At 39.5% G+C, this 16790-nt stretch overlaps 1 protein-coding gene across 1 annotated transcript in view; it reads right to left on the reverse strand.

The window, feature by feature from the left end:
- Window positions 1–3284: 3284 nt before the first annotated feature.
- LOC137234818 (uncharacterized) overlaps window positions 3285–16790 on the reverse strand; it is a 1233955-nt gene continuing 1220449 nt past the window's right edge. The window contains exons 5-6 of the mRNA XM_067758206.1: window positions 3800–4222; window positions 3285–3740 (exon numbers count right to left, since the gene is read on the reverse strand). Coding sequence (XP_067614307.1) covers window positions 3285–3740; window positions 3800–4222 — 879 coding nt within the window. The remainder of the gene's footprint in view (window positions 3741–3799; window positions 4223–16790) is intronic.

Raw genomic sequence — 16790 nt, forward strand, 5'->3', positions numbered from 1 at the left:
GACGGCAACCCCTCGACGGGTTTCATCGCGCCATGTTGCCAGGGCGCAAACCCAAATCATCCGGGTACCCCAATGCTTGCCCAAGGGCGCCCAGTCCCAAGGCCACAACAGCAATTGCGTCCTGGCCTTCCACAACCTAGGCGTAGTCACCCCTCACTTACCCCTAGAGTGGCGGCGTCACCCCTCATGCACTTCAGAATTCTGCAGTTCAACTGCAATGGACTAACTGGGAAGATTACGGAGATAGTCGATTTCATGAAGCGGCACAACACCCGCATTGCTGCGATTCAAGAGACTAAACTCACAGAAAGATCTGCATTGCAGACCTGCTCTGGTTATAATGTCCACAGGAAAGACCGCGAGAGCGGAAATGGAGGCGGCCTCGCGTTTATTATACACCACTCTGTGCAATATCATATATTTGATCCTGGCATCGACCGCAGTAACAATGTCTTAGAACGTCAAGGCCTATCTGTCCGGTCAGGCGATGCAAATCTAGAAATCATCAACATCTACATCCCTCCTGTCACCTGTTTCCCCAGTGGATACCGCCCTAATATCGAGGCCTTACTCACTGGCAACAATTGCATTATCTGAGGCGATTTCAATGCCCATCACGACCTATGGCATTCAAACTTGCGGGCGGACAGTAGGCGTGAGATGTTGGCGGATCAAATAGACGAAACGACGTTCTGCACAATAAACGGAGACGCCCCCACACGTATGGTAGGAAGCTGTCATAGCTCGCCAGATATCTCAATCGTGAGCGCAGAACTCGTAAACTGCGTCAACTGGCAGCCGATGGTAACATTGGCATCCGACCACCTGCCCATACTTATTTCGTTCGAGCGTACCGCCGACTTCATCGTCACCGAAAAACGCACTTTCATAAACTTCAAAAAAGGAAAGTGGGAAGAATATAAATCTGCAACAGACAGCAGCTTTGCTGCCCTCCCTATCCCGACTGATGCCCGCCAAGGGGAGCGTGCCTTCCGTAAGGTCATTGAATCCGCCTCGGCACATTTCATTCCCGCCGGGAGAATTCCCGAAATCCAGCCCCACTTCCCGGCGGAGGCCGCGAGCTTAGCGAGGGAACGCGACCTTATAAGACAGCTTGATCCAGGCGACCCCCAAATAAGGGATATAAACCAACGCATCAGATTGCTTGTGGACGAAAACAAGCGGGCGAAATGGGAAGAGCACCTAAGAGGTTGTAACCTCTATACCGGTGTAGGTAAACTTTGGTCCACCGTAAAGTCCCTATCGAATCCGACTAAGCACAAAGGCAAAGTTTCCATCGCCTTTGGCGATAAGGTGCTGTCGGATGCGAAAAAATGCGCGAGCGCTTTCTGCCGACAATATATAATGCATCCTACGGTCGACAAAGATAGACGAAGAGCCAATAGACACGCACATAAACACAAACTCAGCGCGTCACCAATTACCATCAACGCTAGAGAGGTTGAGGACGCCATTGGTCGCGCTAAACCATCTAAAGCAGTGGGCCCAGACGGCATAGCCATGCCGATGCTTAAAAACCTAGGGAAAGAGGGTTTCAAATATTTAGCGCATGTCTTCAACCTGTCTCTTTCCACCTTTGTCATACCCGAGAAATGGAAAATGGCCAAGGTGGTCCCGCTACTAAAGCCTGGGAAACCAGCTAACGTAGGTGAGTCATATCGTCCGATATCTCTCCTATCGCCAGTGGCAAAGACGCTTGAAGCCATTTTGCTCCCCTATTTCCAAGCACATTTGCAGCTAGCCCCTCATCAGCATGGCTTCAGAAAACTCCATAGCACTACCTCCGCGCTAAATGTCATTAGCGCCCAGATAAATTGCGGTTTGAATCAATATCCCCACCATAGAACAGTACTCGTAGCGTTAGACCTATCAAAAGCTTTTGATACGGTCAACCATGGCTCGTTACTGCAAGACCTGGAAGGGTCTACCCTTCCCCCATGTCTTAAAAGGTGGACCGCAAATTATCTGGGTGGTCGGCAGGCATCGGTGCAATTCAGAAACGAAACATCAAAACAAAGGAGAATTAAACAATGGGTGCCACAGGGTGGTGTCCTATCCCCGCTTTTGTTTAATTTCTACATATCTAAGCTACCTTCACCACCGGAAGGAGTCACAATCGTTTCCTACGCCGATGACTGCACAATAATGGCCACAGGCCCAGGCCCAAAGATCGATGAGCTATGCAATAAAATAAACGGCTATCTCCCTGATCTCTCCAGTTTTTTCGCCTCGCGAAACCTGGCATTGTCACCGACTAAATCTTCCGCGACCTTATTTACAACATGGACGCCCCAAATGTCGACCATATTGAACATCCACGTCGATGGCACTACGCTACCGACTGTCCTGCACCCCAAAATCTTGGGTGTGACGTTTGATCAGGATCTACATTTTGGTGCGCACGCAACCGCAATTGTTCCAAGAATTCAGAGCCGTAATAAAATCCTCAAATCCCTTGCTGGCAGTACCTGGGGAAAAGATAAAGAAACGCTCTTGACCACATACAAAGCAATTAGCCAGCCGATTACGTGCTACGCGTCACCCATATGGTCGCCAAGCCTAAAAACCACCCACTGGAAGAAACTACAGGCCTGCCAAAATACTGCTCTCAGAATCGCCACGGGCTGTCTTCTTATGTCCCCAGAACACCATCTGCATAATGAGGCGAGAATACTCCCCATCAGGGAGAGAAATGAGATGCTGACCAAACAGTTTCTGTTGAATACCCAGAAACCTGGGCATCCCAACAGACATCTGATTGACGAACCAGCACCGCCTAGGGGCATAAGGAGTCATCTCCGTAAGCATTTTGAGGAAATACGGCACCTGAGAACCCAGCCGTATGAAGCGGAAAAACACAAGCAGGTCCTTGGTGAACTCCATAGACAGGCGTCGGACCTTTATGTCGGGAATTGCCCGGTGAATCCAGTACTTGAAGAAAAATATCCAGAACTCGCAGAAGAGGAACGCATACTCCCCAGGGAAACGCGTGTCACTCTTGCTCAACTTCGTTCTGGATACTGTAACAGGTTAAACTCTTACCTATCCAGAATCAACCCCGACATACAAAATGTATGCCCTGCTTGCAATGTGTCCCCACATGACACCAACCATCTCTTTAATTGTAATGTGGAACCAACGCCTCTAACACCCCTTTCCTTATGGTCCACCCCTGTTGAAACGGCAAGTTTCCTTGGACTCCCGTTAGAGGATATTGATGACAATTTGTGATCGGTCGCGGCTGTTAGGTGGGGCGAGCATTGCTACAACAACAACAACAACAACACAATTGCATTCTGGTTGGTTTCAATATGGTTTAACGACTCGTCTTCAATGTCCTCTTCCAAATATGATAATTCTTCAAAAAGATCTTCATCAGGCTCCATTTGTACAATTAAATTATTTTTTGATAACACCAGTTGGTCAAGGAATTTTGAAGGAGTTATAGTACCTTGTAAGAGATCATTCTTGAATTTCGAAATCATATCTGCTTTCAAAACACAGGACTTTTTAATACGCTTTTTTCCCACACTACCATTGGTATTCAGCAATAGTTCAAATTTTCTTACTTTTTCAAATTCTTGCATCTGTAAAAATGCTACAAATTTGAAAAAAGTAGCCTTCTTTGGAATGCTTTTTCCTATGACGTCATTGTAAGCTTCTATTGCAGACGTAGTGCGGATTTCAGAATCGAAAAATGAAAAGTTATGTGGACCGATCTGTAATAATGAAATCATAACAACTTTTTGTAAATATTCTGTAAAAGGGAATATTGTACCTTTTGCATCCATTGATTCTCAAAATATTTTATAAATGATTTGAATCTATCTAAAGCGTTCAATTTTCCTAAATCTTCGGTTAGTAGTTGGAAGCTATCCGAAATGTGCATTCCAGGTAATAATGAAAGAGATAGAAATTTAAGATAAATTTTAGACGCTTCTTTATTTTGCCGAATATATTGAGCGAGCCTTTTGTCCTTCATGGTTATGAATCGACGCAATGTCTGGCAATAATGGAACCAGCAACCAAACATTTTTGAATTTGGGAAACTTTTTTCAATTGCGCTTCTCAATCCTGTTTCATAATCTGTTATAAAAGTTGCTTGTGACAAATCAATAATGCTCCTTTGTATATAACTAAATAAATGCTGATATGCTTTTAGAGACTTTTTTGTCATCAGTACGAAAAGAAAGGGGAATACCTAAAATAGAAAAAATAATAAATATATACATATGTATACATAATATAAATCATATATAGTTATGAATGAAATTAATTACCGAACCAAAGTATTCACAATGTAAGATTAATAGTTGTTTAAAGCTTCCTAGAGGAAGTACAGAAAAAGTACCATCAATTAAAATGTTTCTTTTCGAATTAACAGGAATGCATTCTTTCATCAGTTCAACAGTTCTTTCGGAAAAAAACGCAATATGCAAAGTCTTCTTCTTGGTAGCATATGTTGAAAAACTGCCATTGTTTATTTCCATTTAATTTGGAATAACCGAATTTATCATAAAGTGCTGCGTCTTGGAAAACTTCCTGCACTTCTGCCGGTTTTTTGGGAGAATTTTTAAAATTTTTATTCGCAATATACGGCAAACTCCGCTGTATTTTATTAAAGACAATATTTTTGCTTTCGTTTTGATTTCTGCAAAGACTTTATTAAGTACTTACTTAATAAATAATAATTATCATTAATAAATAAAAATATATCCATGCTAGTATTCACAAAAATATTGCGAATACTTCCAGCGCAATTGTTTTCAGCTGGCTTTTCATTAAGACGTGCGCATTTTGTTTTTACATTATTTAAAAATTTTAGTTCTTTGTACAGAGCCTCTTGATTATCGTGATTGTGTGCTTTATAATTTTTGCCTTAATGCACTCGCTGCCAAATAACATTATTCGAGATGGACAATCCTTTACATAACAAACATAAAAATGTTTTTCTATTTAGTGCACTTTTTAATATATAATTGTTTCTCAAAAAAAATATAAAGACGCTTGCTGTTACTCCTCTTCCCTGTAATTATTTCGTATGTCACACTCATGTTCACTATTGAAATTCACAAACTTAACTAATCGATATAATGATAAGGTCTTGTAAACTAGCACACTTAACAACAAATTTCATTTCGTAAAGAGCAAGAAACAACGGAACTTGTCGAAAGCATATTCTACAATACAATAAATTTTTTTTAAATAGCAACAAAAAGAACATTATGAAATTCAATGAGAAACAACGTGAAGAGCAACAAATAACGGCATTTGGGGGTATGAAATAACTCCCACTTTACAAAACGAATTTATTCCCATTCGAAACGAAATAAGTCCCACTTATAAAAACGCGTAACGAAATAACTCCCACGAAATAAGTCCTACTTTTAAAAACGAAATAACTCCCACTTTCAAAATAGCAATTTTTGGTGGGACTTATTTCGTTTTTAAAAGTGGGACTTATTTCGTGGGAGTTATTTCATAGACCCGATTTTTGTTTACTGAAACAGGATTCGCCGCGGATAGGTGAGGCTGACAATTGGGTTTGGAGAAACTATATATTGCGCTGGCAACCTGAAGGGTTGCGCTACACAGCCCGTTGAATCTGGTATTTTAGTCGCCTCTTACGACAGGCATACCTACCGCGGGAATATTCTGAACCCCTAACCCGCTGGGGTCATATGTACATATGTATGGTCATATGTACATATGTATGTTTGAGTTTTTTTGTTTCAGCTACTCAACTGCAGCGGTTCCGTTGGAGAATACGAGTGAGTTGGTGAGTGCTTTAAGAGAGACAACATTTCTTATGAAAATACACCTGTTAAGATGTATGTACATACGTTGGCAAAGATTCCTGATCTTGCGCAAATAGAATAGGAATAAGCCAAGTCAGAAAAAGAATAATAGATTGCAATGAACATATGTACATTCATAAAAATTTTACAAACACACTTTTGCTATATACAAAGTTAATTTTGGATTTACTTGTGCGTTTGCGGTAGGTCAGGGATCAGGGTATTGCATTTTTTTTTTGTTGCCCTTTTATTGTATTTTGCTACCCCAAGGAGATTTGCTTGAATTTTGTATCTGTAGATTTTAAGATAGGTGTTGGTAGGATTATACATTAGGGTGACTCATAAATATTTTTGTTTTATTGATATAAGGAACCTCATCCCTTGTTATCTTTTTTTTTACTTTTTCTTTACAAAAATTGAATTGAATTGAATTGAAATCGTATGTTGTTATTTTGTTCGCTTTCGCTTTCTAATCGATTTTCTTACTGTTACAACATTCTCTATTTTGCATTCGAAGGGATAGATAGCTTAATGTATAGATTTAAGAAAGGTTAAATTGTTAATAAAATTGTATAATGTATGGATGAAAACATAGATTTTTAAAATGCAGGCTAGATTTGTAACTTTCGGTGTGGGTGCTGCGCTTGTGCGCAACAAGGAAAGTGAAGGTGAGTGTTTAGGGAAATGACTGAATGACAGGAGATGGACCAATGTCAGGGGGCGCTGTAAGTTAGACAGGAGTCAGCACAGTGCCCACGGCTCAGCGCAAGTTGCGCTGAAGAGGGTGGGAAGACTCCACCTGACAGTCAACAGCACCGTTGCTGTAGTTGGTGGGGATGTAGGCGCTGGCGCGGCTGACTGCGACACTGATGATGATGATTACAGTGACGAGGGTGGCACTCTGCAAGCTCCGGAAAAGTGTGAAATGCACTCAAATGGTTGCTCGTTATAGATATTTCATACTTCGCGTAAATTAATTTTGCCCTTGCAGATGTCTGCAGTACGGTGATATCCACTAGATAGTGGCATCTTCGCATGGCGGTTTTAGTGAATTTCACAAAGTTAATGAAAGATCGCGTATTTAAATTACAAACTTCAATGCTATATTCATTAAACACTTGATATAAAAATATGTTATATAAATTCAAAACGATTTTTTTTTTACTTTTCGGCGCACCGGGATGATTAACAAATCTTCGGATTGAATGCAAAAATGTATATAAAGAAAAAAGATATGATGAAAAGTGTCAACATGATTGACAGCTGATGCTCGTTCAGGCGGGCGAGTAGCGAACGCGTTGCCAACCATGCTTATAAGGTTTTGGATGTGTTACCGTTTTGTGGTGATTAGGGTCAGTAATTCACTAAATACAAATTCGGGATATAAAAAATTCTTGAAATAAAAAAGGTGCGTGCGCTAAACGCTCGATTGAAAAAACAGGATAGGCCTTCATCTTTTTCTACCCCTTCTAACTTTGCTCCACCTTTCCATCTTTTCAGCCTTTTCCTTTTTTTCTTTTTTGTGGCTGCGGGTGAGGACGGTGGTGTAATACCCCTCCTAAGACGACGAGATAGCCTGGGATGCAAGCATACCTGCTTGCCGCCGCTCCTCACCACCCCAAAAAGTCAGCCACGTAACAATGGCGCCCAATGTTAATAGCCCGAACAATTTTTCATTCCCAATAAATTAGTTATTTCTTATTTTTAATTTTAAATTTCCCATTTTTATTCTGATTAACTATTTCTTATTGATTACTTGTAAATTTCTTAAATTTTTTTCCTACCTTTCCTTCCTTAGATTTTTTTCTTAAATCCGGTCCCAATACTTATATCAATCTTCAGACTGGACAGGGACCGTCGTGATTGCATGCTACGAGTCCCCGATATGGTTACCAAGCCTTAAGACTACTCACTGGAAGAAGCTAAAGGCCTGCCAAAATACTGCCCTCAGAACCGCAACGGGTTGCATTCTTATGTCCCCAGAACAACATCTACAAAATGAAGTGAGAATACTCCCCATCAGCGAGAGAAATGAAATGCTAACCAAACAGTTCCTGTTGAATACCCAGAAACCTGGGCATCCCAACAGACATCTGATTGATGAGCCAACACTGCCCAGGGGATTAAGGAGTTATCTCCGTAAGCATTATGAGGAAATACGGCACCTGGGAACAGAGCCTATGAAGCCAAAAACCACAAGCAGGTCCTCACTGAACTCGACAAACAGGCATCAGACCTCTATGTCAGGAATTGTCCGGTGAATCCTGTACTCAAAGAACAATACCCTAAACTTGCAGAAGAGGAACGTACACTCCCTCGGGAAGCGCGAGTCACTCTAGCTCAACTTCGATCCGGATACTGTAACAGGTTAAACTCTTACCTATCCAGAATCAACTCCGACATACAAAATGTATGCCCTGCTTGCAATGTGTCCCCACATGACACCAACCATCTCTTCAATTGTAATGTGGAACCAACGCCTCTAACAATATGGTCCACCCATGTCGAAACAGCAAGTTTCCTTGGACTCGCGTTAGAGGATATTTATGACAATTTGTGATCGGTCATACATATTGGATGAGGCGAAGCACTGCTACAACAACAACAACAACCGTCATAATAGGATAGTAAGTAGCTGAGTGTGCATTCCAGTGTTCTTTCTTCGGGTTCTTGCAATTTGATTAAATGGTATCTGGTATGACACTTAGATGGAAGACGTACGTAAGCAGGAGGTCGTGGCGAACTGTTTAAGCTATATTACCGAGAGTCCAGCACTGGCGGTAAGTGAGGTTTGCAGTCGCTGCCATGATATGTAGGCGCAAGGGAGTCTGGCATCCACTTCCTGGAACAAGTTCTCGAGCGTGATGAGTCACACTTCCACGGAGAGCATGACGACGGACCTGACACTAGATGCTTAGATACGAACTGATTGCTTTCACGTACCTTCGCCAAGGCAGCAAACCAAACAAACCAAAGCTAATATATTATTATATTTTTTGCGTCATTGGAACTTGAAATTTACAATTCTTAATTTGCAGATAATTTTTTTATACTCAGCGTGCTTTGCACACATAGTATATTAACTTTGATTGGACAACTGTTGGTTGTACAGGTATAAAGGAATCAAGATAGGTATAGACTTCCATATATCAAAATCATCAGTATCGAAAAAAATTTGATTGAGCCATGTCCTTCCGTCCTTCCGTTCGTTAGCACGATAACTTGGGTAAATATTGAGATATCTTAACCAAATTTGGTACACTAGCTTACCTGGACCCAGAATAAATTGGTGTTGAAAATAAGTGAAATCGGATGATAACCACGCCCACTTTTTATATATATAAAAAACACAAAAAACTTGATAATTTAGTAAATAATACACCTAGAATGTTGAAATTTGACACGTGGACTGATGTTGAGACTCTTGATAAAAATTTGGAAATTTTTTTTAAATGGGCGTGACACCGCCCACTTGTGATAAAATCAATTTTACAAATATTATTAATCATAAATCAAAAACCGTTAAACCTATCGTAACAAAATTCGGCGGAGCGGTTGCCTTGACTATAGGGAATGCGTTGAAGAAAAACTAACGAAATCGTTTAAGGACCACTCAATTGGGTATTTATATAAAAGATTTTTAAAAGGGTCGTGGACGACTAAAATAAGCTATATTTTTGCAACAAAGAGCTTTATATCAATGGCATTTCATTTCCCGAGTGGAGTTATAACAATAAATAGGAAAAACTTCAAATTTAAAAAAATGGGCGTGGCACCTCCCCTTTTATGACTAAGCAATTTTCTATGTTTCGGGAGCCATAACTCGAAGAAAAATTAACGGATCGTAATAAAATTGGGTACACACATTTTCCGTATAACAGGAAATATTTCTAGGAAAAATGGACGAGATCGGTTAAAGACCACGCCCACTTTTATTTAAAAGATTTTTAAAAGGGTCGTAGACGAAAATAATAAGCTATATCTTAGCGAAAAAGAGCTTTGTGTCAATAGAATTTTACTTTCTAAATTCAATTATAACATTAAGTTGGAAAACAGTAAAATTTTTGAAAATGGGTGTGGCCCCGCCCCATTTATGACTAAAAATTCGCCTGAAATGAGGCTCTTGTTTTTGGGTTAGTTCCTTGAAAGAATCTCCAGACGTTGGATAGTATTTTCAAAGCTCTCGAGAGGTCAGAAAATCTTGTGAGGATATCCGAGTCTGTATCTACTGTTGATGAGTGTACCTGGATCCGCTTTTCTTCTGACGTGGTGGTATATTCTGTTTCTTTGGTAGGCCAAATTGAGCTGTCTTCATGAAGCCAAGAAGGGCCCTCCCACCACAGGGCTTTGTTGATAAGATCTTCAGCGGGTATACCCCTACTTGCGAAATCTGCCCGGTTTGATGCCGAGTCGACATGAAGCCAGTTTTCTTTCCCTAATTTGTCAGTTATTTTTGTCACCCTATGGGCAACGAAAGTGGACAACGAGCATGGGGATTTCCGAATCCATGCAAGGACGATTGTCGAATCCGTCCATAGATAGGTTGAAGGGTTGTTAAAATTGAGATTTTTTGCGCCTGACTGTACTATTTCTGCTAGCATAACTGCACCACATAGTTCAAGGCGGGGAAGAGATATGATCTTGACCGGGGCTACTCTGGTTTTTGCAAAGAGCAAGTTTACGAACACATGATTATCTATATGTACCCTCAGGTATATAGCGGCTGCCTATGCTTTCTCAGAAGCATCGCAAAAGCCTACATGGTTCGATGCTCGCTACCGGGGAAAATCGTACCCAACGTTGTATACGAATTCGTTCAATGTTTCGGTAGCTTTCTAAAAAATCATGCCATCTATCTAATACCGCGGGAGATACGGCTTCGTCCCAGCCCGTGCCTTCCAGCTAAATAGCTTGCATAATGATTTTCGAGGTAATTATAAATGGCCCTAGCCAACCTAGTGGATCAAATAATTTTGATATAGCAGACAATATTGTTCTCTTTGTGAACACGACTTGGTTATCTATGGGTTTCGTAGAAAAATAGAAATAATCAGAGTGGGCATTCCACCTGATCCCTAAGGCTTTAACCATGCTAGCATCTTCAAAATATAAAAAAGTTTTCATTTAATAAATGCGATCTTGGAATACCTTCCAGTAGTTGGTCGCAATTTGAAGTCCACTTCCTGAGGGAGAAGCCGGCTGATTGTAATGCTGTTTGGATTACGTCCCTTGCCTTCTTGGCGGTGGCAATGGTGTATCCGCCCGCTAAAACGTCGTCGACATACATAGGTATCGCATGTGTCTGCCGGAAAATGCTCTTCTACCCGTGCCATATGAGCTAACGTTTCGTATTCTGATACGACTCGATTGTATTCCGTTTGCAATTCGGGATTTTTCGCTAACCGGGTTTCATTTCTAAAAAATTGTGAGCACGCGCTTTTAAGCGACGGTCCTAATGAGATACCCTTTGAAAATCCTGCTTAAAAGGCAAAGACACGATATATTTGCCATCTTTATTTCTTTTGGTGGTTTCTTGATACAACTCCTCGCAGTAATTTTCGTCTTTGGTATAAATATGGTTTTTGGGAATATCTTCCAACTCCCAAAATGACGCTATTTGTTTGTCCAGCGATACCTCATTACAAAATGACACACACCTGCCGGCAAGGAGGGTGCCTAAAACATTTTTTCGTATACCGCCTAGCATTATCTGTTCGTAAATATCCCCACCCAGAATAAAATCTACTTGTTCATTTAAAAAGAACCTCCAGATCGGAGGTTAGTAGGCGCCTACTTTCTTTTGAGACGAATCATTATTATGTTTGGGTGGTGATTGTTTGGGAGCTTTGGTATTTTTGCTACCTGCTAATCCCGAGACTGTTTCCAAGGTCTGGAACCTGTTCGATAAAAATTTATAAAAATCTTCCCATTTCGATATTTCAGTTTTATTCTCTATGGTCTGTTCCCATAAAGCTAGCGTGCTTTCGGGTAATTTGGTGGAGCATAAATATGTGAATATCGCATCCCAATTGCCTATCTCAATTTGATGAGCTTTTAAGGCTGAGATGCAGTTGTTTATTTCTCACTGAAGTGTTTTAATCGCGGTGCCATACTCACTTTCTACGCTTTCAAGATTGAATAATATTTTTAATTGGGTATTGACGAGAATTCGTTTACTCTCATATATTTCCCTTAAATTCTTCCACGCTGTGTCAAACCCATCGTTTGTAAGTGGGCATTTTTTAACTATATCTCTTGCCTCACCCTGGGTTTTTTGGTTGAGGTGAAACAACTTCTCAACCGGGGTGAGGCGCTTATTCCGTATGTATATTGCCGTGAACATGTCACGCAAAGTTGGCCAGGAGAGGTAGTCACCTTTGAATACATCTGTATCGCACGGAGATAGTCGCATGCTGTGTTCTAGATCAGGTGCCCTTCTCCCTCCTTATCGCGTTTATTTAGCTTTGCTATTAATTCAGCCATGGTTGCACTGCCGCGTAAATATGCGGAATACGTCGCTTGGTATTTCGGTTTGGCCTGCGCTAACACCTTTTTCTCTACCGTTTCAGAGTACAAGAGATCATCATAAGCTAGCTTTGCCTTTCTCCAATTATTATTAAACTCTTCTTGGTGAATGGCTAGAGTATATTTTGTGTGTTCAGTTTGAGGTCTGTCGTTGAACTCAGCCTCAATCTGTGCCACCTCATCAGCTGCTTTTAGAATTTCTCCATATCGTTTGATATTTAAACGAGAATAACTACTATGCAGTACCTAGTTAGAAAATTCGAGTGTGATACTCAGAAACAAAGGGAAGTGTTTCAATAACCTGACACCACCACTCAAAGAATTTAACGCAAATGAAAATTTTTGGATTAACCTCTTTATGATCTTTCTAAATTTATTATAACCAAATATATAAATTTAATGTTCAGCTCTTCGCCACTGAATACCAGAATTTATGAAAAATAATTGTATACGTGTGTGTGATATAAGTATATCAAATATGTGATATAAAGATACAGTGAACAAAAAATCGAATACAAATGTGAGGATTAAACGACTCAAACCCAATTTATATTGCTTTAAAAAATGAAGATATTGTACTTAAATTGAGGTTATGTCTCCTCTAATAAAATGTATATTGCTGGTGCTAAGTGTCCAAGGAAAATTTGCTTGCCACAAAACTAACGCTTGTAGCTAGAGCCAATATTTTGCAATAAAACGTGTGTGTGTGCAAGTTTAAATTTTTAAACGAGCAGAAAGCACTGTGTTAGCGATTTTTTCTCAATATTCTGATAACGACCAATGTGGTATTATAGAAATTTGGACAAGCACCGGTTATTCTCACGAATAAGCTCAAAAAATTTGTTTAATAATTTATAACCGCGATGGTTGTAAGAACCGAAAGTGCAGTGCAGTGTAACGTTTCAAGGAAAGTTAATAAGATTTTAGGTCACTGACTGCTAGCCTTAAGCTGTGTCCAATACCTTTTACCACGGGTGGCGTAGAGTATCGGATAGACAAAAGGCTTTGTAATAGCATTGTTTATTTAGTAATTTTAAATCACCGCAAGTGATTTGTATGAAAAAAAACTCAACCACTTTTTTCTTTGTGTCACTTTTAATTTGAGCACCGTTAGGAATATAAAGGCAGACTCTGCGTTCTGGCGGTGTGCCGTTTTATATGGTTTAGAAAACTGGTAGCTGTAAGACTCTCGAGCGTGCGTTTACTGCGGCTGCGTTAATCCAAGTGACCGGGTTCCATTCCACGCGTTCCGTTTATCCCCCAAAGCTAACGGGCCTTTGGCGGGGTAACTTAACGAAACGTAAATTTTTCTCTTAGTATAAGTGCTAACGGCCGTAACAAATAAGCGGTTTTGTATTATATTTCATTAGGGTGGCCAGCCCTTAATTTTCCTTTGGGGTTAGCCTGCTGGCCTAAACAACCACTTCATATAGCTCAGGATCTATGGTTTGATCAGGAATCTCAGCAGATATTACGCTGTAATTTCATTTGGTGTTATTTTGTTCGCCAACCAAACTAACATATGCGCGTGTGGCAAACCTCTTTTCTGCCATTCAACGCAAATCAACCATCAATGAACCTCACCAAAGACTTTTAATTTTACAATGAAGTCCACAAAAGCTTTTAGTTTTTGTTTAAAAACACGTACCTTTATATCATGACGCTCGGAAGGTATTTGACCATTAAACAAATGTTCTTTGATCTCATCCCATTTTAGATTACATGTGGAGGTCAAAAATAAATCTTGTCGCCCGTAATGGCGAACATAAGTCATCGCATCCTGTGCATACTCATGCATATGACGCGGACTACCTGTGTAGGCTGACGGTAAAATTATCAAAGGGCCAATGTCATTCATACTAACATCATTATTTATTGCATCACGCAAATGAATGTATTCTTCCGATCTTAAATTTTGCTGACTGAATCTTATAAAATTTAAACGTTTTGTCTCAATCTTCGCACACATATCAACAGCAAATTGGTGAAATAACCTTCGACAATTAACAATATGGTTACATTTATTTTGACGTAGCATTAATCGGTATGAATAGTAATTCATTGCGCTCACTTTCTTATTTGGAATACTTTCACCTGTTAAGGAGATAATGTGAAATGTTTATATTTACTTAAAATACAAAAAATAAATCGGGCTGGCTTCATAAATGTACTAATGCAAAATTTTATGCTATTTGACAACTGTACCCTCTTGTTTAGACCTACATCAATATTACACATGGCTAGTTTATTGATGCGTTATAAAGCATAATATTTTGCAAATTTTCTTTCCTAGTGATGTTATGGAAGTCAGCCACAGAAATGCTTATTTAAATGTCAACTTCTCGTACCGGTTTGGGGATTTATCAATCGAAGACTAAATTCATATTTATCTTCTCCACGACAAAACAATATTGGATATTGCAACGCATCATAAGAACGATGTGTTTCACAAACACGTTGCAGCTGATTGTTTCGGCAATGCAAAAAAATGTCGCGTGATGGAAATTCCTCTCCAACCATTACGATGGAAACATCATCAATCGTAGGTGCGTTAAATCTACCTGGATGTTGTCCATGTGGTACTTTATCTGCATGAATGACAACTTTATGGTTATCCGATGGCATTCGATCGAGTGCTGTTTCAAATACTCGAACCAATTTATTTTCTTGGTGCAACAATAACTGCAGCTATTCCACAATTTCTCGTCTGATGTTCGATTGAATTGCACATCGACGATCCAACTCGACATTCGAATTGCCGATAAAATAAATTTATAAGAATTGTTGGTTAATATTGGGCAACGGTAATAATGATCCTGTTCGATGATAAATATGCCCTTGTATCTATTTGAAAGAAAGTTGCAGTTTATAACCATTTATTGAATTAAACTATGAATAAAAGTGCATACATATCAGCACACACCTGTGTGGACAACGAAAGCAGCAAAATTTAAGAGAATTTCAGTTACGTGTATTTTTCTCATTAAATATAAATAGTTGTGTTAATTTTCGAGAAAATCTCAAATTTTTGATGTCGTATTACATAGGTTTCTTAAGCCCACTTGCTAAACAAAAAGGTATATTTTTAACTCAGAGTTGACATCAAATGAAGGGGTTAAATTCATAAATGTTTGACAAATTTTAAAATTAACTCTGAGCTACAAATTTAACTTGCCGTTCAGCAAGTGGGCCTTAAAGTATCTATTCATTAAATATTTACTCAAAAATTACCGATATTAAATTTATCGAGGAAAAAAATTTAAAACTTCCTGATATTTTTTCACACATTCACCGAAAATAATGTAGCTGGCATCAAGGGACTAAAAATCCCTGAAAATCGGCATAAAGTCATTATGTATTATATTAGTTGCGCCAAATGGCGTAATTTGGAAGCACGAATTATTGCTTATATATTTTTTTAAAAATGCTTCGATTGTCCTGTTGCTCTGGACAGCAATGAAATCAAAGGCTCAGGTGGAGCTTGCAATACCGGCAGTTTAATTTTTCCGTTTGCACAGCACAACCCCACTGTTTCATTTTTGAATTTTTTCGCACCACAGTACTGACAAATTTTGTTCATTGTGCCAATAACAATGGATGTATGTAAACCGTAATCAACTGAGGGATCTTTTTCGAACGCGACACGTTCTAAATTGTTACGAACACGGGTTTGTCTATGAACATGAGCATTCAAATTGTAACGTTCGCTCCTATCATTAGATCGATTACGAACAACCGCACTACGCTGCATCCTTAATCTATCACTTCTATTACGTTCTTCCCTTTCTTCTTCACTTCGAGCAGAACGTAACCATGCATTTCGGTCATGTCTGCCTACATTAAATCGTTCGCGTTGTTCTTCTGAGCGGTAAGACAAACGTCTAGCATTACGGGTACGACGACCGATATTGCGTCGTATTGGGGACATAATTAGTGCTCACTGAAAAATTAACTTTAAACTTGAGAAAAAAGAACCAAAAATTTATTATTATCAGCAGAAAAACACAATTCACTTTTTATTTATAAAATTTTTTAATAGGTGTCAATCACTGAATCCAATGTTTACGATTTTTTTAAATATTTTTCAATCGCTAAATGTATTTTCCAAATTTTCCAATGTGTACTATGTTTTAAGCATATCTCAATCATTGCATTTTCTTTTTAAGTTTCCGCTGGTTCACATGTACATACGTACTTATTTTTAATTAATACGCGAGCTAATTGTAATGGAAGAAGAAAAACCGCAAACCCGACGAATTATGCATGACAATTACTGTTACTTGTGGTTGGGAGAAGTGTGATGAGGTGAGGTGAGCTGCGGTTAGGTGTGGTGTAATGCGGTGAGGTGAGATGGGGCGTGGTGAGGTGAGATTAGGTATCTGTCATTAGGAACGTTTCCTTTCAAAGCGCTGACGCATGTTCCAAACGCAAACCAAATCGGCCCAA

Source organism: Eurosta solidaginis, chromosome X, assembly GCF_040869045.1.
Source record: "Eurosta solidaginis isolate ZX-2024a chromosome X, ASM4086904v1, whole genome shotgun sequence".
NCBI lineage: Eukaryota > Metazoa > Arthropoda > Insecta > Diptera > Tephritidae > Eurosta > Eurosta solidaginis.